Source organism: Lissotriton vulgaris, chromosome 1_1, assembly GCF_964263255.1.
Source record: "Lissotriton vulgaris chromosome 1_1, aLisVul1.2, whole genome shotgun sequence".
NCBI lineage: Eukaryota > Metazoa > Chordata > Amphibia > Caudata > Salamandridae > Lissotriton > Lissotriton vulgaris.
In genome coordinates this window covers 1806066453-1806081505 of record NC_141685.1, presented here as the reverse complement: position 1 = coordinate 1806081505, position 15053 = coordinate 1806066453, and the positions used below count along the sequence as shown (strand labels likewise).

Genomic DNA, 15053 nt, shown 5'->3' with positions numbered 1-15053 from the left:
TTTTACCTTGCCTCCTTGATTACTGAATTTCTCTAAACTTTGCCTTGGTTTTCTTCACTGCCCTGATTTTTACCCCATCCACCACCCTCTACCTCCTTCTACCCCTCTTCTATTGTTGCTCCCCCTTGTAACGCCCCGTTTCATCCCAGCAGCACTCCATGCCGCATTTCCTTCTCGTTCCTCAATTATTTCCCACCCATGACCATGTATCAAGTTTCTGCCCCGTCTATTTTGGCTCCTCCCACTCCTTGGGCTGTCATCCTGCCAGCACCTTGATTTACTTGACACATCCAGCGCCTTGTGACGTGTTTTCCCCACATCGTTTTCCGCCTCCTCCGTGTTAACTGAAGTCCCTTGAATTCTAACAGAGGCTGATAGGGGTGTGCTGGTTGTGCCATGTAGATCCAGAGTGACGTTTGGAAAAAAGCAAATATGCCCTCCTCCGTCATTCCGAGCAAAGTAGACATATTGGGCACAAAACTTATCAGGAGAAGTGCCTCGAGCGAATTGCCTCACGTCATCCGCTGTGGCCAGTGAGTGCGTCATCAGGAGATGTCCTCTACTGTGACTGGTGAACGCAGCAGCAGGTTTAGAAGCACACTGCCCACTGTGGTGTTGCGCTCTAGTCTACGAGCGTGAACGCGATGACGCGTCACGCTGTAGACGAGAGCGGGACCGGCGCGCATGCGCAACAGAGACTGGAGAAGAGCGCGAAACCCTCGGTCGGCAGTTGGCGACCAGAGCTCTACCCTGACAGACGCTCGGCGCTCTATGTTAAAGCAGTTATTGTTCTTTATGGAATAAATTAGTTCCTAAGATACAGAGGCTCCGAGTGCTGTGTGTGGGCAAAAGGAACAACATTATATTGGCGACGAGGCTGGGATTCACCCATCGTCCAGGCACAGTCGAACCGGACACTGATCAAAGAACCAGTACCACTACAGGCCCTGAGAACAGAGCAGCAAAGCAGCAAGAAGCAGAAACATAGAGCGTGGCAGCAGCGCAACATCACCACTCGGCAGGAGACACACCACAAGCTAGGCTCAGGTCAGTGCTGTCCCAGGGACACTGAGCTTATAACCCAGCACCCTGGCAACCAAAGGCACCACCCTAAAGCCAGAGGAGGGGGTACAATCCACCAACCCCACGCAAGGTATAGGGGATAACACTCCAGGGAGTCCCAGAAGTCAAGGAGACACCGCAGAAAGAGCAGGAGCGTCCAGTGTGCCCAACATCCCCAGAGCCCAAGCAGAAGCCCCCAGGGGTGAAGGCAAGATGGCAAACCAGTCCTCAGCTCTGATGGCCCCCATCCCATTCCTACCCAGACCAGGGGAACCCCAGATGAAATGGGAGGATTGGAGGGAGTACTTCAGGAACTACATAGAAGCACTAGAGGACGAAAATGGAGAAGCATACACCCCAGCAAGGAAAAAGAGATTATTGCTCCACAACCTAGGCCCTGAAGGGGTGAGGGTGTTCGCAAACATCGTGCCCAAGGAACGGGGTGCAACAGAGACAGATGTCTTCAAAAATGCACTAGAAGACCTGGACAGCCACTACCGCCCAGCAGTGTGTGTTTCCATAGACCGTTACAATTTCCAGCAAAGGAAGCAGGAAGCTGGTGAATCCATAGACGACTACGTGGCCGCACTGCGACGCCTAGCCATCAGGAGGGGGCGATACCAGTGACCCACAAAGTCAGGAACATCCCTATATCCACCAGCGAAGCCGTGCAACAGGAACTTCAGAGACTGGAAAAACAAGGCATCATAGAACCGGTGGACAGTTCGGAGTGGTTGTCCCCCCTAGTGGTAGCCAAGAAACCCAATGGGAGGGTTCGTCTCTGCGTGGACCTCCGCGAACTCAACAAATGCCTCATCGTTGAGAAGTTTCCCCTGCCTAGAATCGAGGAGATGCTTGCGAGAACCAAAGGTATCAACCATTTCTCTACCATAGATCTCACGCCAGCGTACCACCAAATCGATCTATATCTGACAAGTAGAAAGTACACCTCCTTCATTACACCCTTTGGGTGTTATCAATTCCGCCGCATGCCCTTTGGTCTAGCATCAGCAGCGGCGGTCTTTCAAAAGTTGATGCATCGGTTGTTCAAGGACATCCCAGGAGTACAGTACTTCCAGGATGACATACTGGTAATGGGATCCACCAAGGGAGAGCATGACAGCAAGCTAACCAAAGTCCTCGAAGTGTTACAAGACAAAGGCCTAACGGCAGAATGGAGCAAATGCAAAATAGGGATGCCCTCAGTCACGTACTTGGGACACGAGATCGGTACACATGGTATATCTCCAAAGGAACAGAACGTGAGAGCTATCAAAGAAGCCAAGGCCCCGAGTACCAAGGAAGAAGTACGGTCATTCCTTGGAATGGCCGAGTACTATAGTAAATTTGTGAGACACTTTGCCACAAAAACTTACAGGATGAGACAGCTCATCAGAGACAAGGCGAAGTTTGAGTGGGACAAGGAAGCACAAAGCGAATTCGAAACAGTAAAGAACTGCATCAGCGAAGCCATTCCTTTGCAAGGTTACGTCCCCTCAGGCAACACCATCTTGACGACAGACGCAAGCGACAAAGGCTTAGGGGCAGTGTTGGCACAGGAGAGGGAGAATGGATCTATAGAAACCATCAGTTTCGCTTCACGTGCTCTCTCCGCGACGGAACAAAGATACAGCGTCATTGAAAAAGAGATGCTGGCGGTCACCTGGGCAATGGGCAAGTTCCGACAGTTCATCTGGGGCACCAGGTTCAAGCTCCAAACGGATCACAAACCCCTTGTCAAGGTCCTGACGTCTTCTGGTCACGATACTGCGACCCCACGCATAGCAAAAATGACTCTCAAGTTATTGGACTACACGTATGATGTCGAATATCTACCAGGAACTCAAAACAGGGTGGCCGACTACCTCAGCAGGGCATCGGCCATGGAGGAGGCTCCGGAGAGTGCTCCGGACAAAGAGGAGATGGTAGCAAGCATGGAAGACAATGAAATGACTATTATCAGACAAGAATGGGCAGCTGCATACGAACAAGATGAGGAGAAATCGGAAGTTAAACATCACCTCACTTCAGGATGGCCGGACAAAAGGAGACTCACAGCGGGAGTACGGAAGTTCTACGAAATGAGAGAGGAGCTGTCCCTGAGCGATTCAGGGGTCTTTCTATACAGAGGAGAAAGAGTAGTCCCACCTGAAGCCCTGATACCTAAGTTATTGAAACAACTGCATGAAGGACATTTGGGCATCGTAAAGACCAAAGCGCGAGTAAAGCTAATGTATTGGTGGCCCGGCATGGATGCCCAAATAGAAAGGCAAGTGAGAGAGTGGGAACAATGCCAAGGAGCGGACAAAATACTCCGACCTCTCAGACCAGCGTTAGGAAAGTTCGAGAACCCGCAAAACCCTTGGGAAAACTTAGCTATTGACCTCCTTGGGCCCGTGCTTGATAATAGAGGAGTAAACAAATTCTTGTGTGTAGTCATAGACAAATATTCGAAATGGCCGGAAGTCGATATACAAGAATCTATGGACACTGAAACGGTGCTGAAGTTCTTGACCTCTTTGTTCTTAAGGGAAGGAATACCCAAAACAATACTGAGTGACAACGGACCGCAGTTTGTCTCAGACAAATGGACACGATTCATGAAGAGAAATGGGATTGAGTTGAAACACACGGCTATCTACCACCCGGCGTGTAACGGCCAAGTGGAGCGGTTCAACCGCGTGCTAATGGGTTCCATACAGGCGGCCATCACGCAGGGAAAAGACTGGGAAACCGAAGTACAGAGCATGCTGTGGGCGTATAGGATCACCCCCACGGTGGTGGGGTACAGCCCCTTCCAAGTGTTGAGAGGCCGACTCCCGTTCACCAGGGACAACGTGGTGTGGAGAGAAAAAACCATAACCAGCAAATGGTCCCCGGCGGTGGTCCAGCACAACCTAGAGAAGGCCCAAAGGATATATGCAGCCCATTACGACAGACGACGCAACACTAAGGAAACAGAGCTGGAAGAAGGAGAATGGGTCAGGGTCAAGCTTCCCACACTGCAAAAGAAAGGAGAGAGCAAGTATAGCCAACCCTTACAAGTCAAAGAAGTGCAAGGCAGAGCTGCTCTCCTCAGCGACGGCAAAGTGTGGTCCCAAGACCGCATGGCACGAGTCAACAAGATTGTGATGTGGCCCAAGTCAGAGGAGGAGGAGATACCCATTGGGGCCGAAGAAGAAATGCCCCCCAATGGGGAAAGCAGGAGTGAACTCTCTGACGACGGAGGAGAAGGTGGAGAAAGAGAAACACAAACCACAGAGTCAACAAGCAGAGACTATACCCCTGCCAGTGAGGGGCAGAGAGAGGACCAGAGAGACAGTGAGAGGTTACGTGGAGAGAGAGAAGCCGAAGAGAGCATTCCGGTAAGGTGCACCCGCATGGGCAGAACAGTCACTTTGCCTTCAAGATATAGAGACTTTGATATGAGTGGACATTAGAGAATGGACTAGAAGTGTTTTCCTCTTGGTTATAAAAAGGGGGGAGATATGTGGTGTTGCGCTCTAGTCTACGAGCGTGAACGCGATGACGCGTCACGCTGTAGACGAGAGCGGGACCGGTGCGCATGCGCAACAGAGACTGGAGAAGAGCGCGAAACCCTCGGTCGGCAGTTGCCGACCGGAGCTCTACCCTGACAGACGCTCGGCGCTCTATGTTAAAGCAGTTATTGTTCTTTATGGAATAAATGAGTTCCTAAGATACAGAGGCTCCGAGTGCTGTGTGTGGGCGAAAGGAACAACATTATACCCACTTGCTGGGAGGACTGAATGGATCCCCCTCTCACTCGTCCTCGAGGACCGCAGCCTGATGAAGAGCGAGCAGAGTGCAGACAGCAGCTGAGAGTAGGAGGAATGTCTGCAACTCAGAACACATGTGATTGTGCAAAATGCCTCCTTATTGATGCACTTTGTTTATTTGCAGATTTTTATGGCTTGGACATGACCCGAAGGCATCAGAGCACTTTATAACAAGCAGGATACATTGGTTACAGTTATATCATTAAACTCAGACGTTTACGTCGGTAGATGAGTACAGGAGTTACCACAAGAGACATTTACTGCAGTTGGGCAGAGGACATACACAGTTAAGGCATCGATTTAGATGGCTGAGTCATATAACAAAGCTAGTTAAGATCATAATGGAAAGAGTACTTATGACCGGCCAAAGGTGATTAACCACGATGCCTGTCAAATAGGAGAAATTTGAGGTTCTTTTTGAAGGCGACGAGGTAGGAGGTTAGGCGGAGTAAGGTGGTAGGAAATTCCAGATTCTAGGGGCACTACCAGAGAAAGACTGGTTAATGAATTGTTCTCGATTGAAGGTGGGGGATCCAGCAGCACAAATTGGGCATTCCTGTAACCCCTGTTTGTTCCATAGAGTCTCAGTTTCTTGTTTTGTTGAAGAGGAGTGCAGTACCCTGTGGGTAAATCAAGCAGTTTTGAATGGGCCTGCGCTTCAATGGAAAGCCACTGAAGGGTTAGCGGGCGGGGGTAAGGTGGTCACATTTCTTGAGACCTAAAATGAGGCGTGCTGCAGCATATAGAGTAGCTCTCAATGGTCCTAGGTGAACTTTGGGATTGCCTTAGAGAAGGGCACTTCCATTGTCTAGTTTGAAGAGAACAATAGACTGCACTACTGTTTTGAGGTCCTGTTCTAGAATCAATTGTCTGATGCCCCACAATTGCCTACGTTGGTGTTGTGGGCTGGTGGCCATGCCTACAATGTGTCTGTGAAGGTTGAGATGATTATCAAGGGTGATGCCAAGTGATCTGGCACTTTAAACAATTTAGACCTTCACTGCTGGTTCTAGCATCTGTTCATTGTCGCAGACAGATGACGATGAAGAGGAGGATGATGATGGTGCTACTCCCTAATAGGAAGAGAAATATGATCCATTGGAATAAACAGAGTCTAGTCCACCACATTCTTGACCTGTTAAAAGATTGGAAGTATAAGAGTGATTTGTCGAAGTCATTTTTCATTTGGAGCACTTGGGCCCACCACGTCCTGAGAAGGAGGATGAGAGGAAACAGAAAGCAAAAAAAGGTCCTGTCTGACTCAGAGCTCTTGTGCGCAGCAGCATGCTTCCCTTAAATTCTTCACTGGGTCTTATCAAATGTAGTCTTGTACTCTTGCATCTGTTCTGGAGCAGAAGAGGGATGAAATGGGCTGGACTTTCGAAACCTGCCCGGCTTCATCTCGGTCCTAAGATAGGTCATGCACATGCACCAAGCAAGTCACCAGACTATGCCTCCTGGGAAACCGAACGCCAGCACTCACTTCCACTGCACTGGCTTACAGGGTAAGATCTACACTGCTGGCCACGAGGAACCAGAAAAATGCCCTGACTTTACCATGGCTCCATGCACTACAGCAAACTTTCCAGAAAATTCTGTCGGCCACAAGTCACAGGGCCAGCCAGACACTGCCTGCTCAGGCTGAAATACAAGCCCAGCTGGTGCCGGGGAAGACCCGAGCAACACAGGCATCCGGCAGACCCCACACCAGTGCTAGCTACAGGTGAGAGTATTAAAAAGAGAAAGTAAGTGAGAGCCAGTGAACCCTTTCACGGGACACACTACTGTAAGCAGCAGAAAGAAACAGGCACAGTGAGGGACAGACGTGTACATGAAGAACTTTGAAAAACATGTACAATGGAACCTTGCGTCAAACAGTCCGTTATAAGTACAGCGGGCTACCTGCGTCAGGGTTGCAGGTGCTTCTCCTGGAAATGAAGACTGTGACAAGGAAGAGCGGTGAGAGCCATCAAATAATTGCAAGAATTTAAGACAACATGGCCCCTTCTTCAGACTTTTCTCATGCAACTCAAGCTGATTTTCATTTTTACGGACGAGATAATTTTAATTCTAAGGCATTTGTAGAAGAATGGAAATAATAAATCACTTTCAGCAGTGCAGGAAAGTTGGAGATGTGCTGATTTCTGCGTCACTTGTGGGCAGCTATTCAGTAAAGCTAGAATCAATTCTGTACCCGACAGAACCAATATTTTCCACATTCCTGTACACCCATGTTTTGAGGGGTACTGGGACCCCCCATCATACTAGATGCAGCTATTCAACGCAGCCGCATCTGAGTCAAAGTTAGTAAAGCACAAGTAGTTTTACTGAGCCTTGTAATACAAACGCAGGGCTTCAGTATTCTCTGCAGAGCAGGAAAGGGGAGCATACGATCCATATGTTTTGCCAAAGAATGATTACGTATATAACTAGATTAACCAAAATATATGGTAACCACGAAATGTCTTCGAGCAATTGGCAAGAAGTACATAGGCAGGTTCAATTCACAGGAAGAGAGGCAGGATGTGTGGGGAAGAAACAAAGGAGATGTGAAGTCAGTGTAAGCAGCAAGCTGTCCCTATTTTAAATACTTACATAATTATAAGGTTTTAAATTATTTACAACTCTTTTGAACCGCAGGTCCCTGTATGTGAATCTGGTCGGACTCTGGGCCATTCTCACCTGTGCAGTGTTTTCTGGCCTCGCCATGTATTCGATATACCATGATTGCGACCCTTGGACCGCCAAGTTTGTGTCGGCTCCGGACCAGGTGAGCTGTGTGTTGAATGTGGTATTTTCCTGATCATAATTGATGTTGGTGACACAAAAGACTCCATATTTTCTTTTTAGGTCTGGCCTAGACACAGCTACAGATGGATTTTTCAGCTTCATGTGCACACACACACACACACACACACACTTCACCTTCATGCATCTATACACTTGCGCACACTCACTCACACATGTGCCCTCTACATCTAGGACATGGGAACAACACGAATACTCTCCTCAGCGTTCACTATCAAACAAGGATTTCTCAAGGGTCAACGTGCAATACAGGATGTCCCGCTTCACATTTGGCTATGTTGAAGCCATAAAAGAGGTCGAGTCTGATCTGCGGAAATAGGATTTATTATTTGTACGTTAAATACTCGCTTCAGAAACCTTCAGAGCATTGTTTAGGACACTTATGAGGATAGAATATTCCCCAGTGCAGCTGATTTCCCACTAGGTGCACCATTATTGAAGCCACAATTGCTCTTAAAAGGTTACATGTCAATAGACTTTGTTAACACACATGTCCACATCAAGAGGTGGATGAGAGATTCCACCTAGGGTCTTGCTATGGACATACTCACACTGGAGACCTCTCATGGTCTGAGGCGACTTTGCCTCCTGGTGGCGAAGATTTCTGATCTGCAGCCGGTGCAAGAGCTCTCTCTTCGTCCCTCCTCTCTGAGCTGTGTCCTGCACTTGGGTTGCTCTGGCAACCCTCGGGCGGGGATAGTCTCCTCTGTAGCTCCCTCATTGCGATGGCAACCTGCTGGGGCCGTGGTCAGGCTCCTTCGGGCAATGCAGCTTTTTCCTCTGGTGCGACTTCACTCTTCTGTGCTTGCCGCATTGTTAGAGTGAGCCCACCTCTCAGGCTCGGACACCAGGGCTCAAAACGCTTACCATGCACTTTTACTCTATGGGCACAGCGCTTCCTCAGGCGTTTCTGGGAGCACAGAAACAAGCAACAGTTACCAGGTGGGAGAGGGAGAGCACTTCCGCAATAGCAAGCTCTCCCCTCCTGCTATCCACACACAAGGGCCTCTTCAACAGCGCTCTACACACATTGGACTGTAAAATCCCAACCTCAATGCAGGTTTGACTCTAAAAATAAAAAGGTGAAGGACACAGAGCTCTCAATGCGCTGCTTTTGCAAATGGATGAAGGAACAGTCCATTCATTTCCCTGCCCCAAGCAGGAACAACTACTGCAGGCCGTTCTACCCCACACCATTTAGGGGCAGTGCTCCTCACACAGCTTCTACAGCTGTCCTCCCAGCTAGGTTCTTTTCAGGCATAGCACATATCCTTCTTGAAGTCTTTTCTTTCCCAGAGACTTTCAATAGGAGGCAAGCACTCACAAGCCCTTGGACATCCTTCACAAGCAGAATGCCACAGCAGGGTCAAAAGAGTCAGTCCTTTTTCTCCATCACAGACAGAAGCAGCAACTTCAGCCCAACCCACTCCTCACACAGAAAAGGCAGCACTCTTCACACTGTTCTTCTGTTCTTTTTCTTGGCATGGCCCTATTGTTCCTTGAAGTAATCTAAAGTCCTTGGGTCAGGGCTCCCTTATTTATACCACATTTCACTTTGAAGTTGGAACAACAACGTTCCACTGGCATTCGTAATCCACTTCTGCCTGGCTGAGAACAGGTCCACTCCATGGGTCTGGGGACAGCATTGTGGAAGTCAGACACAGTCCATTCAGGTGCAAGCAACAATGCCTCCCACTGCTCTAAATGCAACCAGGTCTATTCAGCCTGGCTATGAGTCACCCAGGAAGGGAAGGACATGCCTCAACCCCCCTAGTGTCTCTCTAGTGTGAATGCACAAACCACCCCCTGTCAGTCTAAAGGCCAGACAGCGAATACACAACAGGCAGAGGCACATAGATGGTTAGACAACAAAATACCCATTTTTTAAAAGTGGTATTTTCAAACACACAATATCAAAATTATCTTTACTAAAGATGTATTTTTAAATCCTGAGTTCAGGAAGCCTAAACTCCATTTCTCTATCTTGTCCCAATGGAAAGTTATGCTTGTAAGATGTTACAAAGCAACTCCCATGTCAGTCTATGGGACAGGTAGCCTTGTAATAGTGAAAAACAAAATACACAGTCTTTCACTATCAGGACATGTAAAACACAACAGTACATGCCCTACCTTTCACATAAACTACACCCTGCCCCTGGGGGTCTTGGGCCTACCTGAGGAGTGCCTTACATATAAGAAAAGGGAAGGTTTGGGCCTGGTAAGTGGTTGCACTTGCCAGGTCAACATGACAGTAAAAACTGCATGCAGACACTGCAGTGGCAGGTCTGAGACACCTTTGAAAGGCTGCCGGTTTGGGTGGCGCAATCAGTGCTGCAGGCCCACTAAAAGCAATTGATATACGGGCCCGGGGCACACACAGTGCACTGTATGAGGGACTTAGTAGTAAATAATATAAGCCAATCATGAAAATACCAAACCATAAACACAATTCACATGAAAAGCATATGCACTTTAGCACTGAATAGCAGTGGTAAAGTGCCCAGAGTCCTAAAACCAACAAAAAAATAGGTTAAAAACAGGAGTTCAGAAAACAAAAGTCTGGGGGCGAACCCGCTGAAAAAGCCAAGTCTAACATCCACACTCTGAAATCCTCTAAGCCTCGAAACAAGATGCTGCATGGAGAGCGCTTTTAAGGGTTACACCACAAGTATGCTTTGTTGATGCCCACTATCAATAAGGGAAAGTGTTTTGGGTTTGAGGTAGCAAGTTTGTTTTTACTATACAGTCGTGTGCTGGTGAGTGATGTGTGAGTTATGGGTAAAGCACAGGGGTGGCACCGAGATGTCTTCAGGTTGCCCATGTGTTTTGAAGCAGGGAAGGGGGGTTGGACCTGGATCCGTAGTTTTGCTATTGGGGTTGCTTCTCTGTGCTTGCCTACAAACGTCCAGTATGTAGACAGCCCTGCCCACACTAACAGTAGGATACCCCTGACAAATGTCACAATCTTTCTAATACATGTATTATTTGTAAAGAAAAAAAAAATGAAAATATGTTTCTCTATTGCAGCTCATGCCTTACCTTGCGCTGGACATCTTGCGGGATTATCCTGGACTCCCGGGACTGTTTGTTGCGTGTGCCTACAGTGGAACCTTGAGGTAAGGACATTGTTTTTGGAAATCTGGTCTGTTACTCTTGCAGCCTTGTTTTTGGAAATCTGGTCTGTTACTCTTGCAGCCGTGCTCTTTTCTCTAGCCTCACATATATAAACAACCATGCAATCAGTGTTCATGCTCGGATTTGGCTAAACTCTCTTGGCTTGCCTTGCCTACTGGCCTTTTGAAGAAATGCTGGAAAATCTCCTGATATCTGTATAGTTCTTTCTGCTTCTATTCCAAATATAGGAGTAAGCGTACAAGAGTAGATTTCCAACTTCATCTTCAGCCCTACTGGACTGTTGGGAAATTGAATCTGATATGTGGTCCTGTTTGTACCAGTAGAGCTTAGGCCTTTAGGACTAGCAGTAGTTATACCTCCCAATGGCTGATTCATCTCACAACCAACTGACCTCGGGTATCTGATGTTAACAATTTACCCTCATACACTGTGACAGCTTGGAAGCCATGCCATTGTGTGCACTTCAACACATGATAATAGTGAAGAAGTGTATTCTTCTCTCCTTGCCCTAAAGAAGTGGGAGAATGTTTTGTAGAGATGCAACCCACTTCTTCGAATCCACTGGCTCAACCTACAACTGGACTGGTAAATAGGCTCTACTGAGAATATCAGTAAAACTGGCTAAAGCAAGTATAAGAGTAATTGTGAAGATTAGGTTGTGTGCTAAATTTAAATTCAAGGGTAATTGTCGGTTGTGATTACGGTTAGGGCAGTGGGTAAGGTTTTGTTTTAGATATAGATTATGCCGAGTGTAAGAATAATCTTAGGGTTAGGCTCAGGCTTAGACTTAGGTTTAGGGGTTTCGGTCCATGAAAGAGTGTTAGGCACAGGCCTAGAATAGTTTATGGGGCTGTCAGACACTGAACAGTGTCAGCGAAAGGATATGGGCTACTTTTAATTACTGTTCCCTTTATTTTGCTGCAGAAGACTTTCAAGAGGTTTAAATTGCAAGGGGTGACTGTAGTATTGCAATCTACCACAAATCGTCTCCCCAGTGTTAGCACAGTAGGCCAAACCCGTTTGCATAACTCCCCATTGGCAAACTGTGAGGTCTTCACAGAAAACAAAATCTCACATTAAACTCAACAAAAGCACTGGTGCTGACGCACCAGTCTAAACTGCTGGATAGACATTTGCTGCCACACAAGTCATACATGTGTCACAACAGAATGAACGCAAAACATTTAGGGTATTTGCAACATCAGCACTTCGAAAAAGCATGTTCATTATAGCAGTTGTCCATTTCAGCAAAATTTGGGAATTGTGATTAAAACGTGGGAATAGAAATAATCTTCCACTTGTATAACATCTACAAACCAGCAAAGCAATATGGAGATGGGAAAACCGGTGTAAAATCCTCAGTCGCAGAAACGACGGTTGGACAAACAGGCCTGTGGAAAAACAGTTTTAGGATTTGGAATATTGCATACATGTCTGGACAATTTACAAAAGAAAATATATTATGTGCTATATTCATGGGAAATGTTGTGCAGAGTTTCCAGCGTTTGCTCAATTTGAAATGTGTCCACTCAATTTATAATTAAAGTACAGAAATCCAACACACAGTACCCACTATTATTCTTTTTTAGGCTTAACACTGCGCAAGTTCACGTCCTGGTACTTTGCCAGAGCACATACATGGAGGCATATTTTGTATTTCAAGAGCAGGTCATAACCACGACATCAAACATTGAGCTTGTTCCTCTTTTCAGATTACCTTTGACGATAATGTTCATGCATTATGTTCCCTTTATTATGTCAGTTACTCAGAAGCAAATATCGGCTATGTCGTGCACAACTTCCTTTAAAAGGAACTTTTAGTGCCTGCATACTAGCTCTGCTGTGGTTCCAGAGTAGTTGTAGGTTGAAATGATGGTAATCGGTCTTGTTACTTACAGCATATGTTAACTGTGCACTTGTGACAAACGTCTGCTAATGCTCACTTTCATATTACAAATGTAGACTAACTTAACATACGAGTACATTTTGCAAATTCCGTCCACACTCTTTGCTAATGTGTGATCGTGTGTGATGTTTGGAAACCGAACATTGCTTAGTGGTAGCACTACCTCTCAGACTTCATTACTCAGACACATTTTCCCTGACACCACACTGCTTCAACATGTCTTTACCGTGCCACACCATAAACGAGATCTGACACTATCCCAACCAGTGGTGTAGCTAGCACTTTTGCCGCCTGGGGCGATCCCAGAGTTTGCCGCCCAGGGACAGCTGGTGGGGCTAAGAGTGGGTGGGCGATGGTGACAGATGATGACGAGTTGGGGGAGTATCGACAGATCAAAAGGGGAGCAAAGGGAGGTCACAGACAATGACGAAGAAAAAAAACCTTACCTTGCGCCCCCCAAAATGTGCTACCCAGGGCGGAACGCCCCCCACTCCTTCCTAGCTAGGCCACTGATCCGACCACAGAAAATAAATAATATATTGCCTTAAGTACCCTGTGCCACTCATAAGGAGCATATTGCAAGGCACCAAGGAGTTCCATGACCATTTGGAACACGGCTGAAGCTGTGTTTTTTCAAGAGGTCATGGAGCTTCAAAGGGAACGTATAATGCCCTCAACGCACACCAGAAGGCATTTTATTCTTTGTAATACATGGTTCCACTAACAACTTTAATACTTAGCGCCTTGCTGTTACTTTTGAAAGGAATAGCATGGTTGCAGATATGAATAATAAAGTCGTAATCTGTAGGGCAAAATAAAAGACACCAAAAAAGCAGTTAGTAATTTGTTGCAAAAACAATATAATAATCAGTGTAATGTAAGTCAGATTTAAGAAATGTTGTAGCTCAGAATGTGTAGAAAAATGCAGACAAATCCTATTTTTCTTGTAATTGCGTGCAAAAAATTAAACATATTGCCATAAATGTTGTTTTTCTGCTAAACACTGTTTACAAAAAATCAGAGGGAGCAGCTACTTTTCATTTTCATTGTTCAAACTGCAGCTGTAATTTTACCCTGTGATCCGCCTTTCATTCTGGCTATTGGCTCATGGAGCAGGCCCTATGATGTAGCAACTGTACTGTAATAAACTCATTACGTTGAGCAGTTGTGTCATTTGGTCACCACAGGTGACTAGATATGACACAACTCAAGTGTAATAAGGAAATTAGAGAAAGGCTTTTTTTACATGGATTATAGGCTCCCATGTATTATAACAGAAATTCTCAACATGTCCGTATGAGGAAACCTAAGATGGTTCTCATTTTGCGCACCACAGTACCGTCTCCTCCAGTATCAATGCTTTGGCCGCAGTGACCGTTGAGGATCTCATCAAACCATATTTCACATCTCTCAGTGAACAGCAGCTGTCTTGGACTTCCAAAGGGACAAGTAAGTCTCTGACTCATATGTTACGCTTTTAGAAAAGATTTCTCATCCATCCAAACATCTTCTTATTGTCTAGGTCTAGGTTTATTGTTGTCTGTTGTTGTCTAGGTCTGGCATACGGAGCTGTGTGCATCGCCATGGCCGCTTTGGCATCACTCATGGGTGGATTACTACAGGTAAGCGTAAAATTGTACATTTATATTTTTTGCCGGACGTGGTGGGCAAGATAAATTCCATTCAATATGAATGATTTTCAGCTGATGAAAGACTTCTCGGCCTCTACATTTATGCTTCATAGTGAGTCTCAGTCAACCATATTACGAACAAAGCACATCTATTCTATATAATATGTTCAATTTGGCCAAATATTCACTTGGAGTAGACTTTTTACTTTGCAGAATATGTATAACTTTAATTTATTCCAAACAAAACAAACCCCAAATGGTGACAGGCCTTGTTTTTGAGAATTCTACTGCTTTACAAAATAAGTTACTTTAAACAAATTGTGTGAGCCAACCTGTTAGATCTAGTCTATTTTGTATTGTACCTATTCAACACTGGAGCTACTTGACATTGACAGCTGATGTCAGAGCACCAGTTCTTAAAAACAGAAGTGTGGGGACTAACCAAGTTAGGCAGTATGGAAGTGACATCAGGGTGTGTGATATCACAGTGCATGAAATCATGGCTCACCACAGGAAGTGGCATCACTACTCATGATCTCACTGGAAGGGACATCAGAAGAAGTGACATCAGATCTTAAGACCTCACACATATGTTTAGCAGGTATATCATGGGTACATTTGAGTGAATTACAATATTTAACAAATTAGATTTTGCGCCTGGGTTGACGCAACTGTGACACAAAATCTGGGTCTCAACTTATACATTTAGTGCCA

General features: G+C 46.1%; 1 protein-coding gene across 1 annotated transcript in view; it reads left to right on the top strand.

Moving 5' to 3' along the window:
* Positions 1-15053, top strand: part of LOC147751240 (sodium-coupled monocarboxylate transporter 1-like) — a 127560-nt gene that overhangs the window by 76552 nt on the left and 35955 nt on the right. The window contains exons 7-10 of the mRNA XM_086919127.1: positions 7500-7629; positions 10695-10783; positions 14045-14157; positions 14263-14330. Coding sequence (XP_086775253.1) covers positions 7500-7629; positions 10695-10783; positions 14045-14157; positions 14263-14330 — 400 coding nt within the window. The remainder of the gene's footprint in view (positions 1-7499; positions 7630-10694; positions 10784-14044; positions 14158-14262; positions 14331-15053) is intronic.